Source organism: Pogonomyrmex barbatus, unplaced genomic scaffold (genome assembly GCF_055798465.1).
Source record: "Pogonomyrmex barbatus isolate J1 unplaced genomic scaffold, ASM5579846v1 scaffold8, whole genome shotgun sequence".
NCBI lineage: Eukaryota > Metazoa > Arthropoda > Insecta > Hymenoptera > Formicidae > Pogonomyrmex > Pogonomyrmex barbatus.
In genome coordinates, this window is record NW_028297182.1 from 8,859,596 (window position 1) to 8,878,297 (window position 18,702).

Genomic DNA, 18,702 nt, shown 5'->3' on the forward strand with positions numbered 1-18,702 from the left:
CCCATCTCTCCTTTCCTCCTTCTTTCCTCCATTCACCCTCTCCTCTCCTCTTTCTCTCTTTCTCTCTCTGAATAGTCTAAACTAATAGTATAATCGCATCTATTGAGAGTAATAATAAATAATATCATGTATAATGAGTGTACATCGCATTCGACAGGCGCATCTAGGAACGACATTGTATTTTGTATTATTTATAGTTATTTCTCCCGAAGAAAACTTCCTAATTATGCTTGCGGTTCAGCTGTATATAAGATGACTTTTTTTGTAATTAAATATTCTTACGTAATTAGATATTTGCAGAGTAACGACGTGCTTCAAGATTTGTATAGTACACGTTCTTGCATGATATATTCACAATTGAAAAAAAAATAATATTACAAGTTAATATATAATATAACAAGTTAATAAATTCATTAAACAATTATAATACTTAGAAATTCTTATGTTGCAAAGCTTTTTTTATGCTGGGTTGTACTATGCATGGAGCGATTTGCTGTCACGAATACATTCACGCAGTAACGTGGGAGAAACTCAAAGGAGAAAACTCGAAGTGCAATTAAGAGAAGGAAGAAAATATTTTTCGTTACAGTAGAATGTTGAATGTCTTCTTGGATAAATAATGAATTTATATAAAAATAAAAAATAAAAAAAAACATTGACGATGGAAGAAGACTCGTATTTTCCGTGTTATTGCGTTACTTGTATTCTAACCATCTGTCATTACAACGTAATGAAAAAGTCTATAAATTCATTCACAAGTGCTACATAGAATTATATTTATATTCTTCATTGAAATTTAGTCAACATTAGGCCTAATATTTTTGCATACATGTCGTTCACTTTTTACTTACTTTATTCTGTAATAGCATGATTTTTTAATTTTGTATTGCCGATTATCTTGCCAATAAGTTCAAACTAATCGAAATTTGTCGCTCTTTCTCTGAAGCACGTTGGACTAATAAATAGTTTTGCTTATTACTGAGTCAAGGATTCATGATTTGAAATGGTAAAGTTCCGGAATAATTAATGACACGTGTTGTATTGTATTTAAAAAAATGCATAAAAACATCGACACAAAAGAGATTCCACGTGCAAATAATACACTATTGTAATGTTATTGTACAGAATAACTTGTATACAGATGTGCGTATAATATGTATACATATTGATTTTTTGAAACAATGTGTCAGAATATAAAACAAAATATAAATCGAGATAACAAGAATAATAAGCCGTAAAGAGGTTATGAATTAATTATTAAAATCACACTTGTGCTGTTATTGTATATCTTATAATATAATCATATTACAAGAAATATATCCGTAGATTCGTTTAGAGCAACGTATTCCACATTCAATAGATTCGTAAGTTTTTTGTTCTTATAAAATGATCATTTTTGCACTAGCGAGTTAAGGCATAACAATGATATTAAAGATTATATAAGATTAAATAGAAGCCTTTTTACAAGGTGTAGCTTTTCAATTGGGCATATATGCTACGTGCACTTATCGCATTGAATATTGTTAATTGCAAATTTAAATGAAAAGTTGAACAAGATATTTAGAAATTTCACCATTCAGTAATTTCATTAATGGTGGAATATTCCACTTTTTCTGATAGCACACCATTTATATTTATTTTTAAACAAAGGAAAAAGATGAGCTAGATTAGATCAGATCGTGGAAGTTAATAAAATCTACATATATATATATATATATATATATATATATATATATATACATATATATATATATATATATATATACATATATATATATATTAATAATTTTTATAGGATAAATATATATAAGTATCTTATGTTTCATATAAGATAGACAGTTAGAGCGAAAAACTTGGTCCACGTTCTCGCAACTGTACTCGCAATTAAGAGTAATTCTCATTAAATCATGATATTATAAAAATAAATCTGTATTAAATGAATATTTGCGACGATTTAGTGAAATATCGACCTCACGCCTTACAACGAAAGATGATATGACAGTTTTGTTTAACAAATTTGTTCAGTGATAAATAATTTAATGTGTATTTAATTAATTATCTAATATCTTGTCTTCAGATACATTTATTTTTCCTCTGCTATATGTTATGATAAATGATAAATATGTTATGGAGGTGTTAAGGCCTGATGTTAATTGTAGATAAATTGCACCGAGCTGGTGGATATCAACTTCTATATTGTCCATAAAATAAAAGAAAATGTTAAGCAAATATACATATACATATATATATATATATATATATATATAAATCGCGATATGCACTTTACTTGACGCATTATATACATGCTTCCATCTAAAGCCTTACATGTCACTCTAGTTACTATGCTTATCTCATGTAAAGCTAAAATCAATTAAGTATGTAATTCTGTTGTACACTACGGGCTGAGAATTTTCGAATCATCGTGCTTATATAGCATTATGAAGAATATTTGAAAGAAAACAGCAGAGGGTAATATTTCAGTCGAAAAGCGAATTGTGGGTTTGCTGTCGGCGTAGTTTTGATATTTTGAAGGGTTTGGCACACAAGAGAAAGTGATGATTCTGAAATTTATCGAGAGAGAGAGAAAGAGAGAGAGAGAGAGAGAGACAATAAGGCAGACACTTTAACAAATCCATGTATTGCAGATGAAAGTAGTTTAAAAGATAAAAGTAGTTTAACAAAATATTTTTGTGTCACTGATAGAGATGATAATTCGAAATTGCACCAAAAACACACGCATATCTTCCCTCTGTTTCTTCCTATTGTGCCAAACCCTTTGATTGTAAACGGGCAAAGTAACCCTCAATTATAAAATAGAATTCTTGATAAGAAAAACTGCAGTCATTATGACGAGCGACGGAAACCTAAGCAGCAAAATCACTATGTACTTCTAACTTCAGATATTGGACGGCAAATATAGTTCCCGTCAACACAAACCCATTATATTGCTCTTGTTAATTTTTATATTATATATTAATTTTTATAGCGATTTTTATTCCGAACCGCTGAATCCGACCAAATAATCATTATATTCTGGGATAAAAAAATTCTCCTTGAAATATCTATAAAATTATTACAATATGATATTGGAGGGTTACTTGGCTGAAGCGCGGTTTCTGCACAATCAGTATTATTAACGAGATAACGTCGTGTCAATAGTATCGATATATATATATATATATATATATATATATATATATATATATATATATATATGATATTGATAGAAATGTTACATAAACGATCGATATTATTGCGTAACACGGGAATATTGCACAACAATATTGATTATGTAAGAACCGCTTAAATTCTGCGCTACATCCCGAAAGATGCATTGTAATATCGCGCCTAGGCGCGCACGAGAGGAACACACGTACACACATGTTGTTTAATTGCAATATAAATGTGTATATAGGAAGTAACATGTATAGAATATATACATACGTATATATGTATACATATGCGTACACATACATATATATGTATATATACATGCGTATGTATATGAAAAATAAGATTACGTAAAAAGGATGCTGCTCTCATGAACAGTCGAAGACGCATTTCCGTCGAATAGATCGCGAATTGTGAAATAAAAGATCTGTCTTTTTTCGATGGGTACATACATTTAGTGTTACCCATATATCGCGAGCAACGAGGTATTGTAATTGTTCAAAGATGAGCCAAAATTCGTGAATGTGTTTTCCCCATGCGCGGGGATGCGTATTCGCGTTCTGTGTATTTTTTTCAGTAGATCTTGAACCTCTCGTTTGCGATCTTATCTTTTTATAATATATATATTTTCAAAGTAGTATAGCAATAATTTCATATATCTGATAATAATCTGACTTGAGAATATATATCTATATACATAGGAGAATTCGTCAATTGATTTCATTTGATTCATTAAAGGCCATATAATTTTAATGAATATTGTTTTAATTATATCTGTTACGTTTATTTTTATAAAATTCTCAGATTACTACTGAAATAATCTCCGAAAATCCTTAATGTACTTGTAGCAATTATATAGAAAATTTACATAGAAAAATGTAAAAAGATTCATTATTCTTATTGAAGTTTAATCTTTATTATTAAAATTATTTTATTTATAATGAAAATAAATAATTCACGGCCATTAATGGGTTAAGATTGATTTTATAAAATTGTACGCTAATATTATTTCTCCTTTCAAATTCAGCGCCGCTATTGGAAGAATATGAGACGTATTGTGCGTTTCTATTTAATTTAATGAATTCTTTATATAAAATGGTAATAATGCAATTAAATATTTTTTCTATATTTATTGTTAATCTGCATGTGTTTTTTCGCTGACGCTTGAGCATGTTGTGTGAATCTCTTGTCTTTCTTTTAATCTGAATTGTTATTGTTTTACACTTTTACACTTTCAATGTTTTATAATTGTAATTTATATTATTCTACTTATTTATCTTAGTCGCGTTTTGCAATACGTTTATAATAATTTTTTCTGAAATTAAATGTGATTATTACAATTTCAGTTTTTTGCTATTTTGATAAAATTTTTGCTTAAAATTCAGAACGATATTTTTAATATTTTGTAATATAATCAAACGAAATGTTCATAATTTTAATTATACAATTACTGAACGAGCTACATTATTATTTACATTATTCTTTTATATTATATATTTTATAATTTGTTGTAGTCTATTATATATGAATTTAGATATTTCTTCCTTTTTTTATCCTTCTCTCTTTGTCCTAATATTTAATTTAGTAGATAATTAAATTTTAATATATGCTGAAAAGAGAGAGAAAGGAAAATATGACTTGGACATTAAATTTTTCAAGCTTGCCTATTTGTATGTCGATACAATCGCATCTCTTTTGTTTATTGTCTCCCTGCGGCGTGTTTCTGTTTTGAATTTTATGAACATACATCCAACACTCAATATCTATCTATGTTGTAGGCGTCCCGTACCCAATATTCCCCCCCGAATTCCTGACAGACCGTACTCTGGCCGACTAAATTGAGCTAGTCCGACACAGCAACGGAATATGAGACAACAGCCTGTGCAACACAAGCTGCACCTGTAACAGATCCAAGGCAGCAACAAGAGAAATTTTACCTCAAATGACGGACCATGAAAAATCAGAGATCCCGCAAGGTAAAACTGAAGAATTCTTCAGTTTTGTGATGAGGACAAGAAGATCTCTTAAGACGAGCGTTTTCGTATTACTCTGATCTCAACAGCCTCGACATTAAGTTGTTGACGTTTGCTGGCAGAGACAGAAGTCACGGGAAGTAGCCAGAATCGCAAGAGAATTATTCGTGCAGAGATAAGGAGGAGCAAGGCTGTGTTATGCGAATAGAGGAGAACTAGAGGAGACCTACTAACTAGAGGAGAAAGAGGGACCAAGAAATGAAAGACAGATGTAGAAAAACAAATTGTCTGTTTTTCTATGATCAAGACAACCCGAAAGATACCATCAGTTTTTTCTTCACTTCTTTCTCTGATGTATACTTTGTCTTCTACCTTTATTTATGTACAGTTAGATCTACGTTAGATTACGATGTAGCTCTAAGTATTAACGCCGCGCTCGACACGCGCTAGGTGTGTTTTTAAAGAAATAATCGCGTTCGGAACAATAGAGATCTTACGACAAGAAGGACTACCCACATTCAGATGCGTTTCTGTTCAACGATTTAAAAAGCCATTTAAAATCACGATTATCAGTATTATAAACAAGTTAGGGCTATCAAATAATCAAGTAGCACGATAATGTTGCGAGTTTATTCAAGAAATGGAGTTGAAATATTACTATATAATTTAGTTCTGATTAATAGCCGTGAAACTATCAAATAGATGTCTTGAAAACTTTGCTACGTTAAATATTTTATTTCTCTTTTTATCTTTTTTCCTTTGCGATATCTAGAATATGCGGTATGTCTTTCTTATTGTAAGTTCTGAAATATTGTAAAAGTGATTCTTTCATATACGAGACGAGTATAGGCAACTCAATTACCTCGAATGTAAAAAAGTTTAGAGAGACTAAGTTACATTTCGTAAAGGGGAAACGAAGATTTTACAATTGAACACGCTATCAGCATTCCAGAGAGAGTTCACTTATATAAAATTATACAGAAAAATGAATTGTGATCATCGCATATTATTATTGTGATGAAATTGATCTGCTTGTGATCATTTCATCAAAGAGATCAGTACAATAGTGATGCTATATTTAAGGATCTTTAAAGATTCTGCGACATACAACGAAATGTAAAATGCATAGAATCATCGCATTAAGTAATGTAAGAGATAAAATGAAAAATTGATATTTATTTCAAACAGTGCAGAATTTGTTTTTTTACTAATTCAGACATTGTTATTTTTATGTATCTTTTTTATAGTTATTTTTTCACCATAACGTTAACAACCGCGCGAAACGGTAACAACGATATGGAAAACGCATCACAGTTATCTTGTAAAATCGACAGTATAAATAAAGTAACAGGAATTGTACATATGCAAATATAGTATTACGTGTTAGAAAGAGATTTTTGTATTACCAAACATTATTATACTATTAGCCAATCTATAGTACGTGACACTGACTGACGAATGTACCTAGGACATAGGAGAAATCAAATAAATGATTATTTAATACAAAACAGTTTTATCAATGTGAGAAATGCTCTGTTTCTGCCATAAGTTATAATAAAATATATTTTTGCACATTATTCATATATTTTGTGTAGATTGTATATTTTCTGTAATTATTTTTATTACATATTTATGTAATTATTGTAGTATATGTTATTTTTGATATTAATGTATGATTTTATAAATTATAATATAAATGGAAGTACATGGTTTTTTTGTACATGATTAGCATATAAAAGTTAAAGTTAATACAAAATTTGGTTTTGTTTGCTAAGATAAAACTTTTTTGTTTGACACATTTAATGCTTGACACATGAAAATTTACAATAATTTTGACTTTGAAGTTTTCTTTTTTAATAATGTTTTTGAATGTTTCCGTATACTAATGTAAAGAAAAAAAGTATGATTATATGAAAAAAACAAATTAAAACATACTAGATGACAAATGGCCTGTCATAACTTAACCATGTCATTAAAATAAATCCCCAATACTCAATTTAAATTTCTGAAAATGACTAATGTGCTAAATAGTGTCAATAAAATTTCACATGTTTTCTTTCTAAAGAATTGTAATTCTGTAAATAGTAGACTGACGAATTATGTCAAAAAAAAGCTATTGTAATCAGTATAAACTCAATCAAATACTTGAACAAGTTGAAGTTCTTTCAGATGTAGTGGATGAACTTAGGACGGAATTGAACCATTTAAAGAAAATATCCTTCAACGTGAATCATAAAAATATATGTTTCGAATCTATAAAGGAAAATAACAAAGATTACATTAGTGCAAGTTTGTTACAAAAGGTAAAAGCATATTTTAAAAATATTGGAGTTCTCATAAGCGACGAAAAAAACTCCAATATAATTAATCTAACTAATCAGTTACTTTTGAATAATTATATTTTTAATGATAATAATTGTATTATTTTTTGTGTCACAACAATTTTATATAAATGATATATATTTATTGTATATCTTTTATTACAAAAATTTATACGGAGGAATTTGTATATTTTCTTTTTTTAATTTTAAATAAAAATAATATATTACATAATTTAATATTTCTTATGTAAGAATGTGATGCAACATTTCTTACGTATAAATTATTGTTACATATATAGATAATTATCACATAAATATTGTAAATAAATGCAAAAATAAGTGAAAAACATGCTACGATATTTGTTTTATTAGGTTTGCAAATCTTCAAACCATTGCACAAAGAAAAGAGATCAAGGACCAATAGCAACTAGATTTTCAGTGATGTATGGCTTGAAATACTTTAAGAACAAGATTATTAAAAATATACAAAATATTCGAAAGATTCAACAATCTTCAAAGAATACTAAGAATAAATGTGTGACTCTCAGTCAACAACATCAAGAAACATGTTTCTTGCAAGAAAAAGAAATACAAGCATCTTTGAATATAAGCAAAAACATAATTAAATACATTAATAGTGAAAGATCAAGTAATTCAATAGACACTTCATTTAGATCCGATATTTCTACACAAACAGAGACTGCTATATGTTCACAAGAAAGCAATGAAAGAAAATTGGACACATGTAATCGACTTGTAAATCGAGACGTGATGATAGATAGCGTGCAAAATAACCCGTTATCATCTATAAATAACGATCGATCAATGATTTATTTGAATCGATTTGCAGAATTATCGAAAAATCGTGTGAAACAAATGTTTTTGAAAAATAAAATAAAGAAATGTAGAAAATGTTCATGCATGGAGCGATGTCCTTATGCGTTAAACAAATTGCCATGTAATAGGTATAAATGCAGCACGCCAAAACAAAAAGTAAATGACGAAATTAACGGATTGATGCTTGAATGTATAAATTTTAAGGAAAAGAATAATTTTCCGAAGTTTATAAGAATCAATACCGTACAGAATGGTAAATGTGCTACGAATTCTTCGCCTCTTGAAGTTGGATTGAATAAATCCTCAATTTCTTCACTTTCTTTGGATCTCAAGTTTAACACCTGTAGCAATTATTGCGATTCAAAGAGACTAAGCAAATTTATCAAGTGAAAAAAAACTAGAATGTATATCATCAAATAAAACGAAAGGTTATTAAAAATAAAGGATATTAAAAATTGTTAAGCTAAGAGTGAATTATCTTTCAATGTAATTTCTTCGTGGAGGAATATAAGCGAAAAAAAAAAAATAATAAAGATCAATAAAAGTTCATCAATGAAACAGTAAAGGTAAATTAAATGATTTTATTTAATATATAAGAGAATGTCAAAAATCAAAATGTAAATAATTTATATGATAACTAGATATAATTATATTTGCAGAACATATTGTTTTAAAGAAATTATATCTATTCTGAAAAAAATAAAAATATAAAAATTCTAAAATAAAGAATTCCAGCAATCACTGACCCATAAAAAAATAAATTCAATGTATTTTGTCTATAATAATTCCAATACTTAATAGAAAAATATCTGTAAAAACTTCAACTTTAGATTTTCAACAAAAAAATATCTTAGGTCAATTATATCGAATGAGACAAAATGAAAATAGATATGTAAACGCAAAATACTCGCGCTTGAATTGTCTACAAAATGATCAGCTTTAAATGATTATACAAGTAACAAAAATTTGAAAGAAATAAATGATAAAAATGGAGAAAAAAGATCATAATAAAAGAAATGCCTGCGGCATCATCAAAATGGATGCTTCATCATTATAAATAATTTGGCCTCGAATAAAAAAATATAATATTTATTCTGCACTCTAGCTAAAGAAAATATTTGGTTAAAAAATTATACTGATTACCTTCGTAAAGTATTGGATTTTTACATAAGTAACATATCGATCAAGATTTATAATCTTCTTGAAGAATTCGAGGATATTACTACTTAATGTTTGATCATATTATTTTGTATATTTTATAAAAAAAATTTATCGCAGATTTGATGATTTATTGAATTATTGTTGAATTTGTTGAATTGATAATTTACAATTAATGATAGGAATGATAATATCATTGCTCTGAATGTATTATATTATTTGAAATATAATTTATTATATTATAGATAACAACAAACATTATTATTAGATATATGTATAGACATGTATATCATACATGTATAGACATGTGTATCACACACATTTGCAACAATACATTTGTACTCGGTTGTTCTTTAATATTACTCATATTAATATTTTCTTATTAGTTCAAAGAAATATGTACGTTGATTACGTTTTTTTTTTTTTTTTGATAATACATTAATTAATTTATGTTGCACAAGAACTTCTCGTCCTGCCAATAATAACGATAAGAGAATATATCGCATAGATATACTTGACAAGATTTACTTTTACAATATCAGAAAAGATTGTACAGAAGTGTTTATATATATGTACACGTAAGTGCATCTCGTTTATATCATTAATAAGTGATTCGATTATTTTTTTATCTTTTTAATTATTGATTTAATCTATTACTTTTATTCCTTCCTTCATAAACACATATATGCGACTCATCATTTGAAAATGTAATAAAAAAGATATAAAATAATAATTATACTTTAGAGGACAACTCATCTTTTCCTATTTTATTCTTATGAAAGAAATCTTATCTGTTACAAATTAATCCCGCGTGTAAAATAATAATAGTAATTGTAATTTCAAATATTTAGTTTGATAGCAATTACTTAATGCAAAATTATTATTCAATACTTAATAATTTGCACATACTGGAATACGCAATCGAGAAGAATGCACTTTTTTTTTACATTGTACGATTGTTGTTTTACATAATACTAGCAATTTTCCACATCCTTTATAAAACGTTTGTCGCAAAATAGAGGATCTTCAATTATAAATTATATTTTCCTGTAAGGTATAAAAAGTACAAATTGCATCGTTAAAAAATTATTTGAGCTTCACAAAATCTTTCTGATCTTTAAGGATAAACTTGTATAAGAAGTAATGGAAGAGCATTGATCAACATTAACATTCTAGATTTACGTCGTAACATAATCACAGGAAAGTAATTATCAATCAATGGAGATATATGTATATAAAGACCTAAGTGAAACTTATTAAATTAAGAGTTAAGCTTTTTAAACTGGTACGTACATTATGCGTATAAGAAAGGACATGCAGGAATTTCACATGTTCACAAAAATTGGTAATATAAATTATTCACATATGTAATTTCTGCAGGTATCAATCCGCGAGTCAGTCAATTATAAGTTTGCCGGTTAATTAGAATTTAAATTATGAGTTCGTTCTGCGTTAGTCTTATCACTCGCACTTCAAACTTCGTATTTGTTCCTCAAGACATTCTGTTGTAGATTCTACGAAGGTTTTATTCATAACTTCATACGCCTGTTGCATGAGTTTTGGAAGATCATCTTTAGTCATACCCACGGTAGGAATAGGCGGTAAAACAGTAATATAACTGCTTCCTGAAATATAAAAACGAATAATTTTTTAGATATATGATATATGTATTATACTTGAAAATATAATTATACATAATGAGAAAAATTGTTCAGCAAATTAGATTTGGTTGATTCTTTTATTTAATTAAAATATAAAGAAATTTTAAACATAAAATATTTATAAAGATATAATAATCTCTTATTTACCTGAATGAAATCTTTTTAATTTGCTGTCCAAGAAGTAATACTTTGACACAACAACAGGTTGAATCGGCATTTGAGATTCAATCGCAACATGGAAAGCGCCTTTCTTGAAAGGAAGCAATGAGTTACCCGAATGTCGACGTCCTTCAGGAAATAGAAGAAGTCTTCGCTAAAAAAATGTTAACCGAAAATATTAATTTTTATAATATTAATTTATATAAAGTAATACTTGGTTACTAGATGATTAATATTAAATAATATCTTTCATATTAGTGTATTTTTTAATGTTACTTTAAATATCTATATCAGTGTTACAGAAAACTCTACGCAAAGTCACCTTCGCTAGACGAATCGATTCTGCTGTAGCATTAATAATCTGGCATGATTCTCCGACATTTTTTCTGTCAATGAACAGTGTTCCCCAAAGCCAGCACGCAAGACCAAATGGTCCAAGGTACAAAATCTCCTTCTTTGAAATGACAGTACAATTGTCCATCGCTAACCATAATTCACCTAAAACTGTACAATCAATTTTATTATGTGCAAGGCATTTCATTCCTAACTACATATGTATTCTTTTAGTCATGCTTATTGGATCTTATTGATATCTTACTGCCAGCCTTCAATTCAATAATATGACAAATTTATAATAATTTCAATAACGCCAATTAATTACCACAAAGATCTAATGAACTCTGATGATTGATGAGCACGACGCAGCCTGAATCTTTGACGATATTCTCTTTGCCGCGAAAACGGAAATTTATCCCGATGATTTTCGCTATTGTCACCACGCATCTGGCCGGTACTCTGAAAGATTTCATTTCATTACATTAAGACCTGAAAAACTTTACTCTATCCATAAATCATATATGAGAACTTACAGTGCGTTTTTCCAGCTGCCGATTCGAAATAGCATGAATGGAATCCATAATCCTGCAGCTAACGCGCTTGCTATTATGAAGAAGGTGAATTTTGCTCGATATCTCACACTCTCACTTAAGGCACAAAGCATTACAAAGAGGAATAACAGCGCGATGCCGCTCGTCGAATAAATGCTGCATAATACTCTGAAATACAAGATTAATAATATCAATTATATATTTTATATACGTAACTGTTCGGAGAATTATAAAATTAAAATTTAGAGAAAATTGTAAGATTAAAAAAATTGTTTAAAATTAAAAAATCAGGATTTATTTCTCGTTGTATTCATGATAATTTATTCTTCAGCTTTTACTCTGACATGAAGGGACTTGGTTTATAAACTTTTCCTTAGCTCATTCATCCATCCACCTTCACACTTTACATTACTTCTATCCTATACTTTACGTCTAAATTAAATAAATTTTCCTTTTTCTGATCCTTTGATTACCTGTACTATTTTTCATTTACACTCACGCTATTTTTCTACATCTACTGTATTTACCAGATCTATTTATACTTTACATTTATATTCTTATCTTATCTGTATTTACATTTACATTTTTGTAATTACGTCCGCATTTACATTTTTACATTTACATTTGTACATTTTTACATTTTTAACAAATCGTTTCTTATTTTTAATTATAGAAAAATGATCTGTTTTATTTTTAAAAAATATCTTCAAAAGAATCATGTTCATTTTTTTGCAGTTCTATATATGTATAAAACTTACACGCATCGTTGCGCATTTATACTATAAATTCACCAGCAGTCTTTATGGTTTAATAAAAGTTTATAGAAAAAGCAGGTTCTTTTTTTGTACGGTGATCAAACGGCACTTGATGGTTTTAGTATTATAAGGCAAGATAACACATATGAAATCACATTTGATGTTTCTTCGAGAATTTTATTTACAAGTTCAGATTGCGTGTTCGCTGTTATTTTATGTAACTTAGTTTCGATCTCTCCGCAACAAATCAGTTCTATAATGTCCACAAATAATCATTTTATGATCATGATGGATAATCAAATTTATTATTACATAATCATTTTTATATGTATGTACATACGTAATATTATATCGAATATAAATTGATAATATAAAAAAGATTTTAGTTTTGTGGAACGTTTTCATAAAATAAATAACTTCTAATAATGGATTATATATCATGTTAAAATAAAAAATTGATAGCTTTTAAGAAATTAAAAATATAAAAAATTAAGAATTTACGACTGCTCGACGAAATTTGATATGCAATGCAACATTCATATAGGTATAGAGTTTATAAATAATTCATAAATTATCATTTAGTAATTCATGAGCAATGTTTACAATCAAAAATAACCTTTAATCCTGAATAAGTATTTAATTAAGTCATATTATACAATATATCATGACAAATACTCAATATTCAATTCTATATATAAGGTTTAAAGTTCAATATCTGTTATGTTTTTAAATGTTTCCTCAAACATTATTGGATAAGACTATTAAGAGGCAGACGTAATTCTTAATAATATATCCCGCGTTTTATGGACTGTGTTGATTCAGAATTACATGGACTTCGCACTTTATATCTTTATATCATTGAAGAATTGAGAGTGAAAATGTTATGCGGAACGTATATTTATATACGTAGATTATATATATAGAAAGCAAATAAATAATATATACAAATTATTCAATTATAAATACTAAATAATAAATACATAATCGTATATAAGAATTGTACATAAAACATTTTGTGTTTTATAATTAGTAATATAAGAACATTTTTATTTACAAAATGTTATCAATTCCTTATGTTTTTACATGAAACAAAGTTATTTTTATATATTCCGATTGCAAATAAATAAATTTTATATTTTTTGATAAAACTAAATATTATATTACCAAATATTATACTGAATATTGCTAATTATTAAATAAACATTGAATATACATTTCTTGTTCGTTTCTGAATCATAAATAAATAAATTTATTTTTCTAATAAAATAATGAATATTCAGGCATTTTTTATTTAGTAAACGACATAAATGATTTTATTTTTTTTTTCAAGATCAAGGAAAGGATTGTGATAAAACTTATACGTTAAAAATTTGAATTAACATAAAAAAATTAACATAAACAAATTATTAACCTTTCCATTTTTTAATGTGAATAATTTCTAAATAATTACACCTATAATATAACAAGGAGTTCTAATAATTCAAAAGATAAAAAGAAGTGGATATGAAAAAATTTATTTTGATTACATCCTTTTTATTATATTCTGAAACACATAATAAATTATTTCCAATATTTAATCTTACAACCAAACATTCTTAACTTTTAAAAAAATTATAAAAATTAATATAAATTTGGCAATATGTAGAGGATATCTTAATATGACAAATTTCTGAGTTAGAAATTTGATGCTATAGTTTATATGAAAATTAATAATAATCGCAAATGGCAGTCCCTCATGGGGATTTCCTCGTGGAACGAAAATCAACTTTGAATTCTATTAAACAATTTGACTTTTTTTGTCGAAGTAATGAAAATAATTCTTTGAGTTAAAAAAAGATAAATATTAAAAAATATTCTACACGTGTGCACCCTTTTTTATTTTATAAATAATAGCAGCTTATAGTGATATAAAGAACTTTATAAATATTAAATGAAGGTTATATAAATTTATTTAAAACTTTATATTTAATGAAGGTTATATAAATACAAAAGAAATATATTGTGTAATCTGCATTTGTACAGATATATGAAAATAATTCATATAACAAAACTTTCTTTAACTGTGTATGTGAAATACATTAAATTAAAAGAAAAAAAGTTAAACATCTGTTCGTAGATAAGTTGTAGGATGATCACATAATTTACATACGGAAAGGTAATGCTACATATTACAAACTTTTATTGAATGCGTTATACAATGTTATCAATCAGTTCATTGTTCCGTGATGAAAGGCAAATGAATGTTTTGATAACGAGTAGTGACGTAGTGTTTTCTCAATTTCTATGTGATATTGTCATATTTCTTCTTTAATACATGTACAGATAGACATAGAGATAGCCCAAATAGATCTTGCAATTTACTATGTTGCTTATTAGAAATTTAATGCAGAATTTGCAAATGCTGTTGATGACGCAGGCAAAAACTACGTTTATCACGTTACCTTCAATGATTGCAATTATTTGCAATCATAAGCATAAGAAAATGTATTTTACATTTTAATAATTGAATAATTGCTAAGAAAATAATATAAAATTAAATATGAAAATACATATCTGAAAGGAAGAAGTGATTCAAAATATATATATAAAAAAAAACGTGTTATAAAAAAATATTTTGAGTTCTTAATCCTAAACATTTATATATATATATATATATATATATATATATATATATATATTAATATTAATTTTTCTCTCAATGACTGTTAAACTTCATTGTTTCATTTAATGAAAATTCGACAAAATGCAATATAATTTGACATCAATGAGAAAAACAAAGTCACATTTGACAGAGACTATTATCGATGTCGTATTATATTTATAAATTTTATTATAACAAAACACAAAGTTAATATAAACGCGATTGCAAATAAGCTTATGCAATTTTTCCTTGAATCTACAAAAGTATTTGCTGGTACACCTAATAATTTTGCTTACTAAATAATAAAATATGCATATTTTATTCAAACATATATTAAATTTTTTATTATGTCGAATCAAGTTACTTATGTTGCCAAAAAGTCAGCTCTTTAAATTTTTAATTACTTATTTTAATAGCCAACGAAATATTCAGATTGCTATTTTCCGATTAATTCCCGACAGTGCGTACTTACATTAGAAAATTTTTTTCTAAAAATTTATTAAAATCGTTCACAATTACCTCAAAAATTTATTGAAAAGTGAAAGATTTTGCTGGATAATAAACGTAATTTTTTTATATCGCTTTTTTCCATTTTATCACAAAAAATATTATACATATACATAACTACACACTATATTATAATTATATACCATCATTATATTTAATTTCATAAGTACGATATATTATAATTTTCGTAAATATCGCTAAATCGATGCCTTATTGACTTTTTTATATATTTCAATTTTTTAATGATTTTTTAATGATAAAATCGAATATAAATTATAAAAAATTTCAAGAAACAAGTGAAGTTTAAAGACAAAATGATGAAGTTAAAGTTTTTATTATTTTTGCCTATCATCATCAATTAAGAATTACGGAAACTGATTTTAATGAGGCAAATAAAAAACCACGAATCATCCGATCGCTGACAAGAAGTCAGAACTACTATCTTGACTGTTATTCGAGTCCTTTATTCTTTCAGTTGATAAGCGAGTCAATTCGTTCGTTAAAGGTTAAATGATTTCATTCAGTAAATTCCACGTTGTCTCGAATAGTCGAGATTATATGTCCCAGGACATTTTAATTTTTCCAATCAATTATAGCCTGTACTTTTTACTTTGTTCATTATAATGATACTCAGTAACTTGATCACATTTATTATTTATGCCGTTACAGAGAATAATGGAGTAGACAGAGTCCTTAAGACAATATTTCATATAACGACTAGCCGCACGAAGGAACGAAGGTTCGTTTCGTAAATTGCCATGCTAAATATACATAGTATTTCTACCATGCAAAGACTCGCATTCTACATGCGAGAATAAGCATTACAACCCGATCGAAATTTATGGAACATAGTCCGATCGAAATTCTATACATAATTGAGATACGTAGTTATGCCCGCGGAGATAACACAGAAATAACATTTAACATCGATAAGTATCGATAACAGCACTACGTATGCACAGATATTTGCTATATTAGATCATAAAAGAAGAAAAGAGACAGAGAATCATTTTTTTTTCATGTGACTCATGCATGTCTATCTTTCCTGTTATTACAAATAAACGAGTAAGAGTTTGTTCATTCTGTAAATTCTGCGAACTATGAATAATTCGATAAGTGTGATGATTCGGCATACTATAATTAAAATTGCGACAGATTTATTTCATTATAATATATATATATATATATCATTAATATATATTAATGAATAATTTATCTAAAAGACGTATCTGAAGTGACTTGAAATGATTAAAAATGTGTTTACACTACAGATAAAATTGATGAATATATTACACATATCACGCTATATTAATTCTATCATACATAATAGATAAAAAAATTAATACACAGATAAAATATATATAAAAGTTTATAACAAAATAGAAACTTGTTATTTTTATTTATGCAACAACATTTTGCAGAATATTATTTTATGAGATTTTTACGACGAATTATTGTCAATTTGATTAATCTAAATTTTATCATGAATATGCTTAATTCTATAAATTATGTTGTAATTAGTTATAGAATAAATAAATGATCATTTGTCATAATTGCTCTAAGAAATTAAACACTCATGTTGCAGAGAAAATTCTAGAATAATAAAGTAGAGTGATAAAGAGTTATTTTACAATTTCATTGTTTTAAGATAAAATAAATTTTTAATATTAACGTTGATAAACAAAATATTATTTCATATGAATATTCTTACAAGATTAAAAATTTCTTATTTCCTTCTTTCGATAAAAATTTCATTTATCTGATTACCATAACTTTAATAAAATTAAAATATATAATAAGTAATACATTAAAAACTGATATAATTCAATTGTTATAAACAAAAAAACATATCTATATTCTTATTTCTGAAAAAACACAGCTTTAGTTGAAGTTTTAACTTCAACTTTGCTAATTTTTGTAGAATTATGCATTCCATAACATTGAGATATTATCTCTATAATGATAACTTCTAACTACTTTAATAAAAACAAATACTAATTCAATGTCATTACCTTCATTAATCGTTACATAAAGAAATTAACGATTCTGAATAAATTCACCGGTAATTATGATGGCACCACAAACACGACACCACTAACAAATTTCACTTTTGTCTGATTCGTATGAGTCTCATCTCGGTTTTCGTAGGTTTGTTACTTTTTTTCTTGGTAGAATCCTTGGTAGAATATCAATAATGCGAGCATGTTATTAATAGGCGTTAATAATAATAAACGACCGGAATAATTTTATTTTGTTTTATACATCACGTGATCACGTATAATTTAAGAGGTGTACTCGCCGATTACTCGTGGGTTACTTACGTTTTAAACATGACGTTCACTTAGGCGTGTAACATCCACCGCGATTGATCAAAAACAACTACCAAACACCAGCGACTGTCGGTCCCACAATAGCGAACCGCGAGGGCACGTGGCGCGCAAATATCGAACGTGAAGTCGGTTTACCTCGTCAATCTTCGACATTTCTCGGTTTTTTTTTTAAAAAGGACCGCCAATGCGGAATTACTTGTAATTTATTATGTATCAAATATTTATTATTTATTTTAAATAACACATGTAAATAACATATGAAGACACATAATATGCATAATATTCAGTTTCTAATTATGTCA

At 27.1% G+C, this 18,702-nt stretch overlaps 2 protein-coding genes across 9 annotated transcripts in view; one reads left to right on the plus strand and one right to left on the minus strand.

The window, feature by feature from the left end:
• shi (dynamin-1 shibire) overlaps positions 1–12,460 on the plus strand; it is a 27,556-nt gene extending 15,096 nt beyond the window's left edge. For 2 of the 8 annotated variants that reach the window (XR_016141116.1, XR_016141117.1), the window contains exons 17-19: positions 11,575–11,719; positions 11,848–12,070; positions 12,165–12,460. Coding sequence is in view for 6 of the 8 variants with exons in the window: in XM_011638478.2 (XP_011636780.2) it covers positions 4,950–5,013 (64 nt within the window). In the remaining 2 variants the exon portion in view is untranslated. Of the gene's footprint in view, positions 1–4,198; positions 4,512–4,949; positions 6,653–11,574; positions 11,786–11,847; positions 12,071–12,164 lie in introns of those variants that run through there. The other 6 variants (XM_011638478.2, XM_089083962.1, XM_089083959.1 and 3 more) reach the window with 4 other exon arrangements.
• Positions 9,671–18,531, minus strand: LOC105426992 (1-Acylglycerol-3-phosphate O-acyltransferase 2). Its single transcript, XM_011638468.3, has 6 exons — positions 18,392–18,531; positions 12,150–12,335; positions 11,942–12,075; positions 11,603–11,784; positions 11,269–11,434; positions 9,671–11,085 (listed from the first exon to the last, which is right to left on the minus strand). Exons 1-6 carry the CDS (start codon positions 18,400–18,402, stop codon positions 10,922–10,924), a joined length of 843 nt encoding a protein of 280 aa, XP_011636770.2. The 5' UTR covers positions 18,403–18,531; the 3' UTR covers positions 9,671–10,921.
• Between the last annotated feature and the right edge of the window lie 171 nt (positions 18,532–18,702).

Coding starts and splice junctions, on each gene's coding strand:
- LOC105426992 (XM_011638468.3), bottom strand. Junction 12,076..12,149: donor GGCAGCTGGAAAAACGCACT/GTAAGTTCTCAT, acceptor GAAATCTTTCAG/AGTACCGGCCAGATGCGTGG. Junction 11,785..11,941: donor GAGTTCATTAGATCTTTGTG/GTAATTAATTGG, acceptor TTGATTGTACAG/TTTTAGGTGAATTATGGTTA.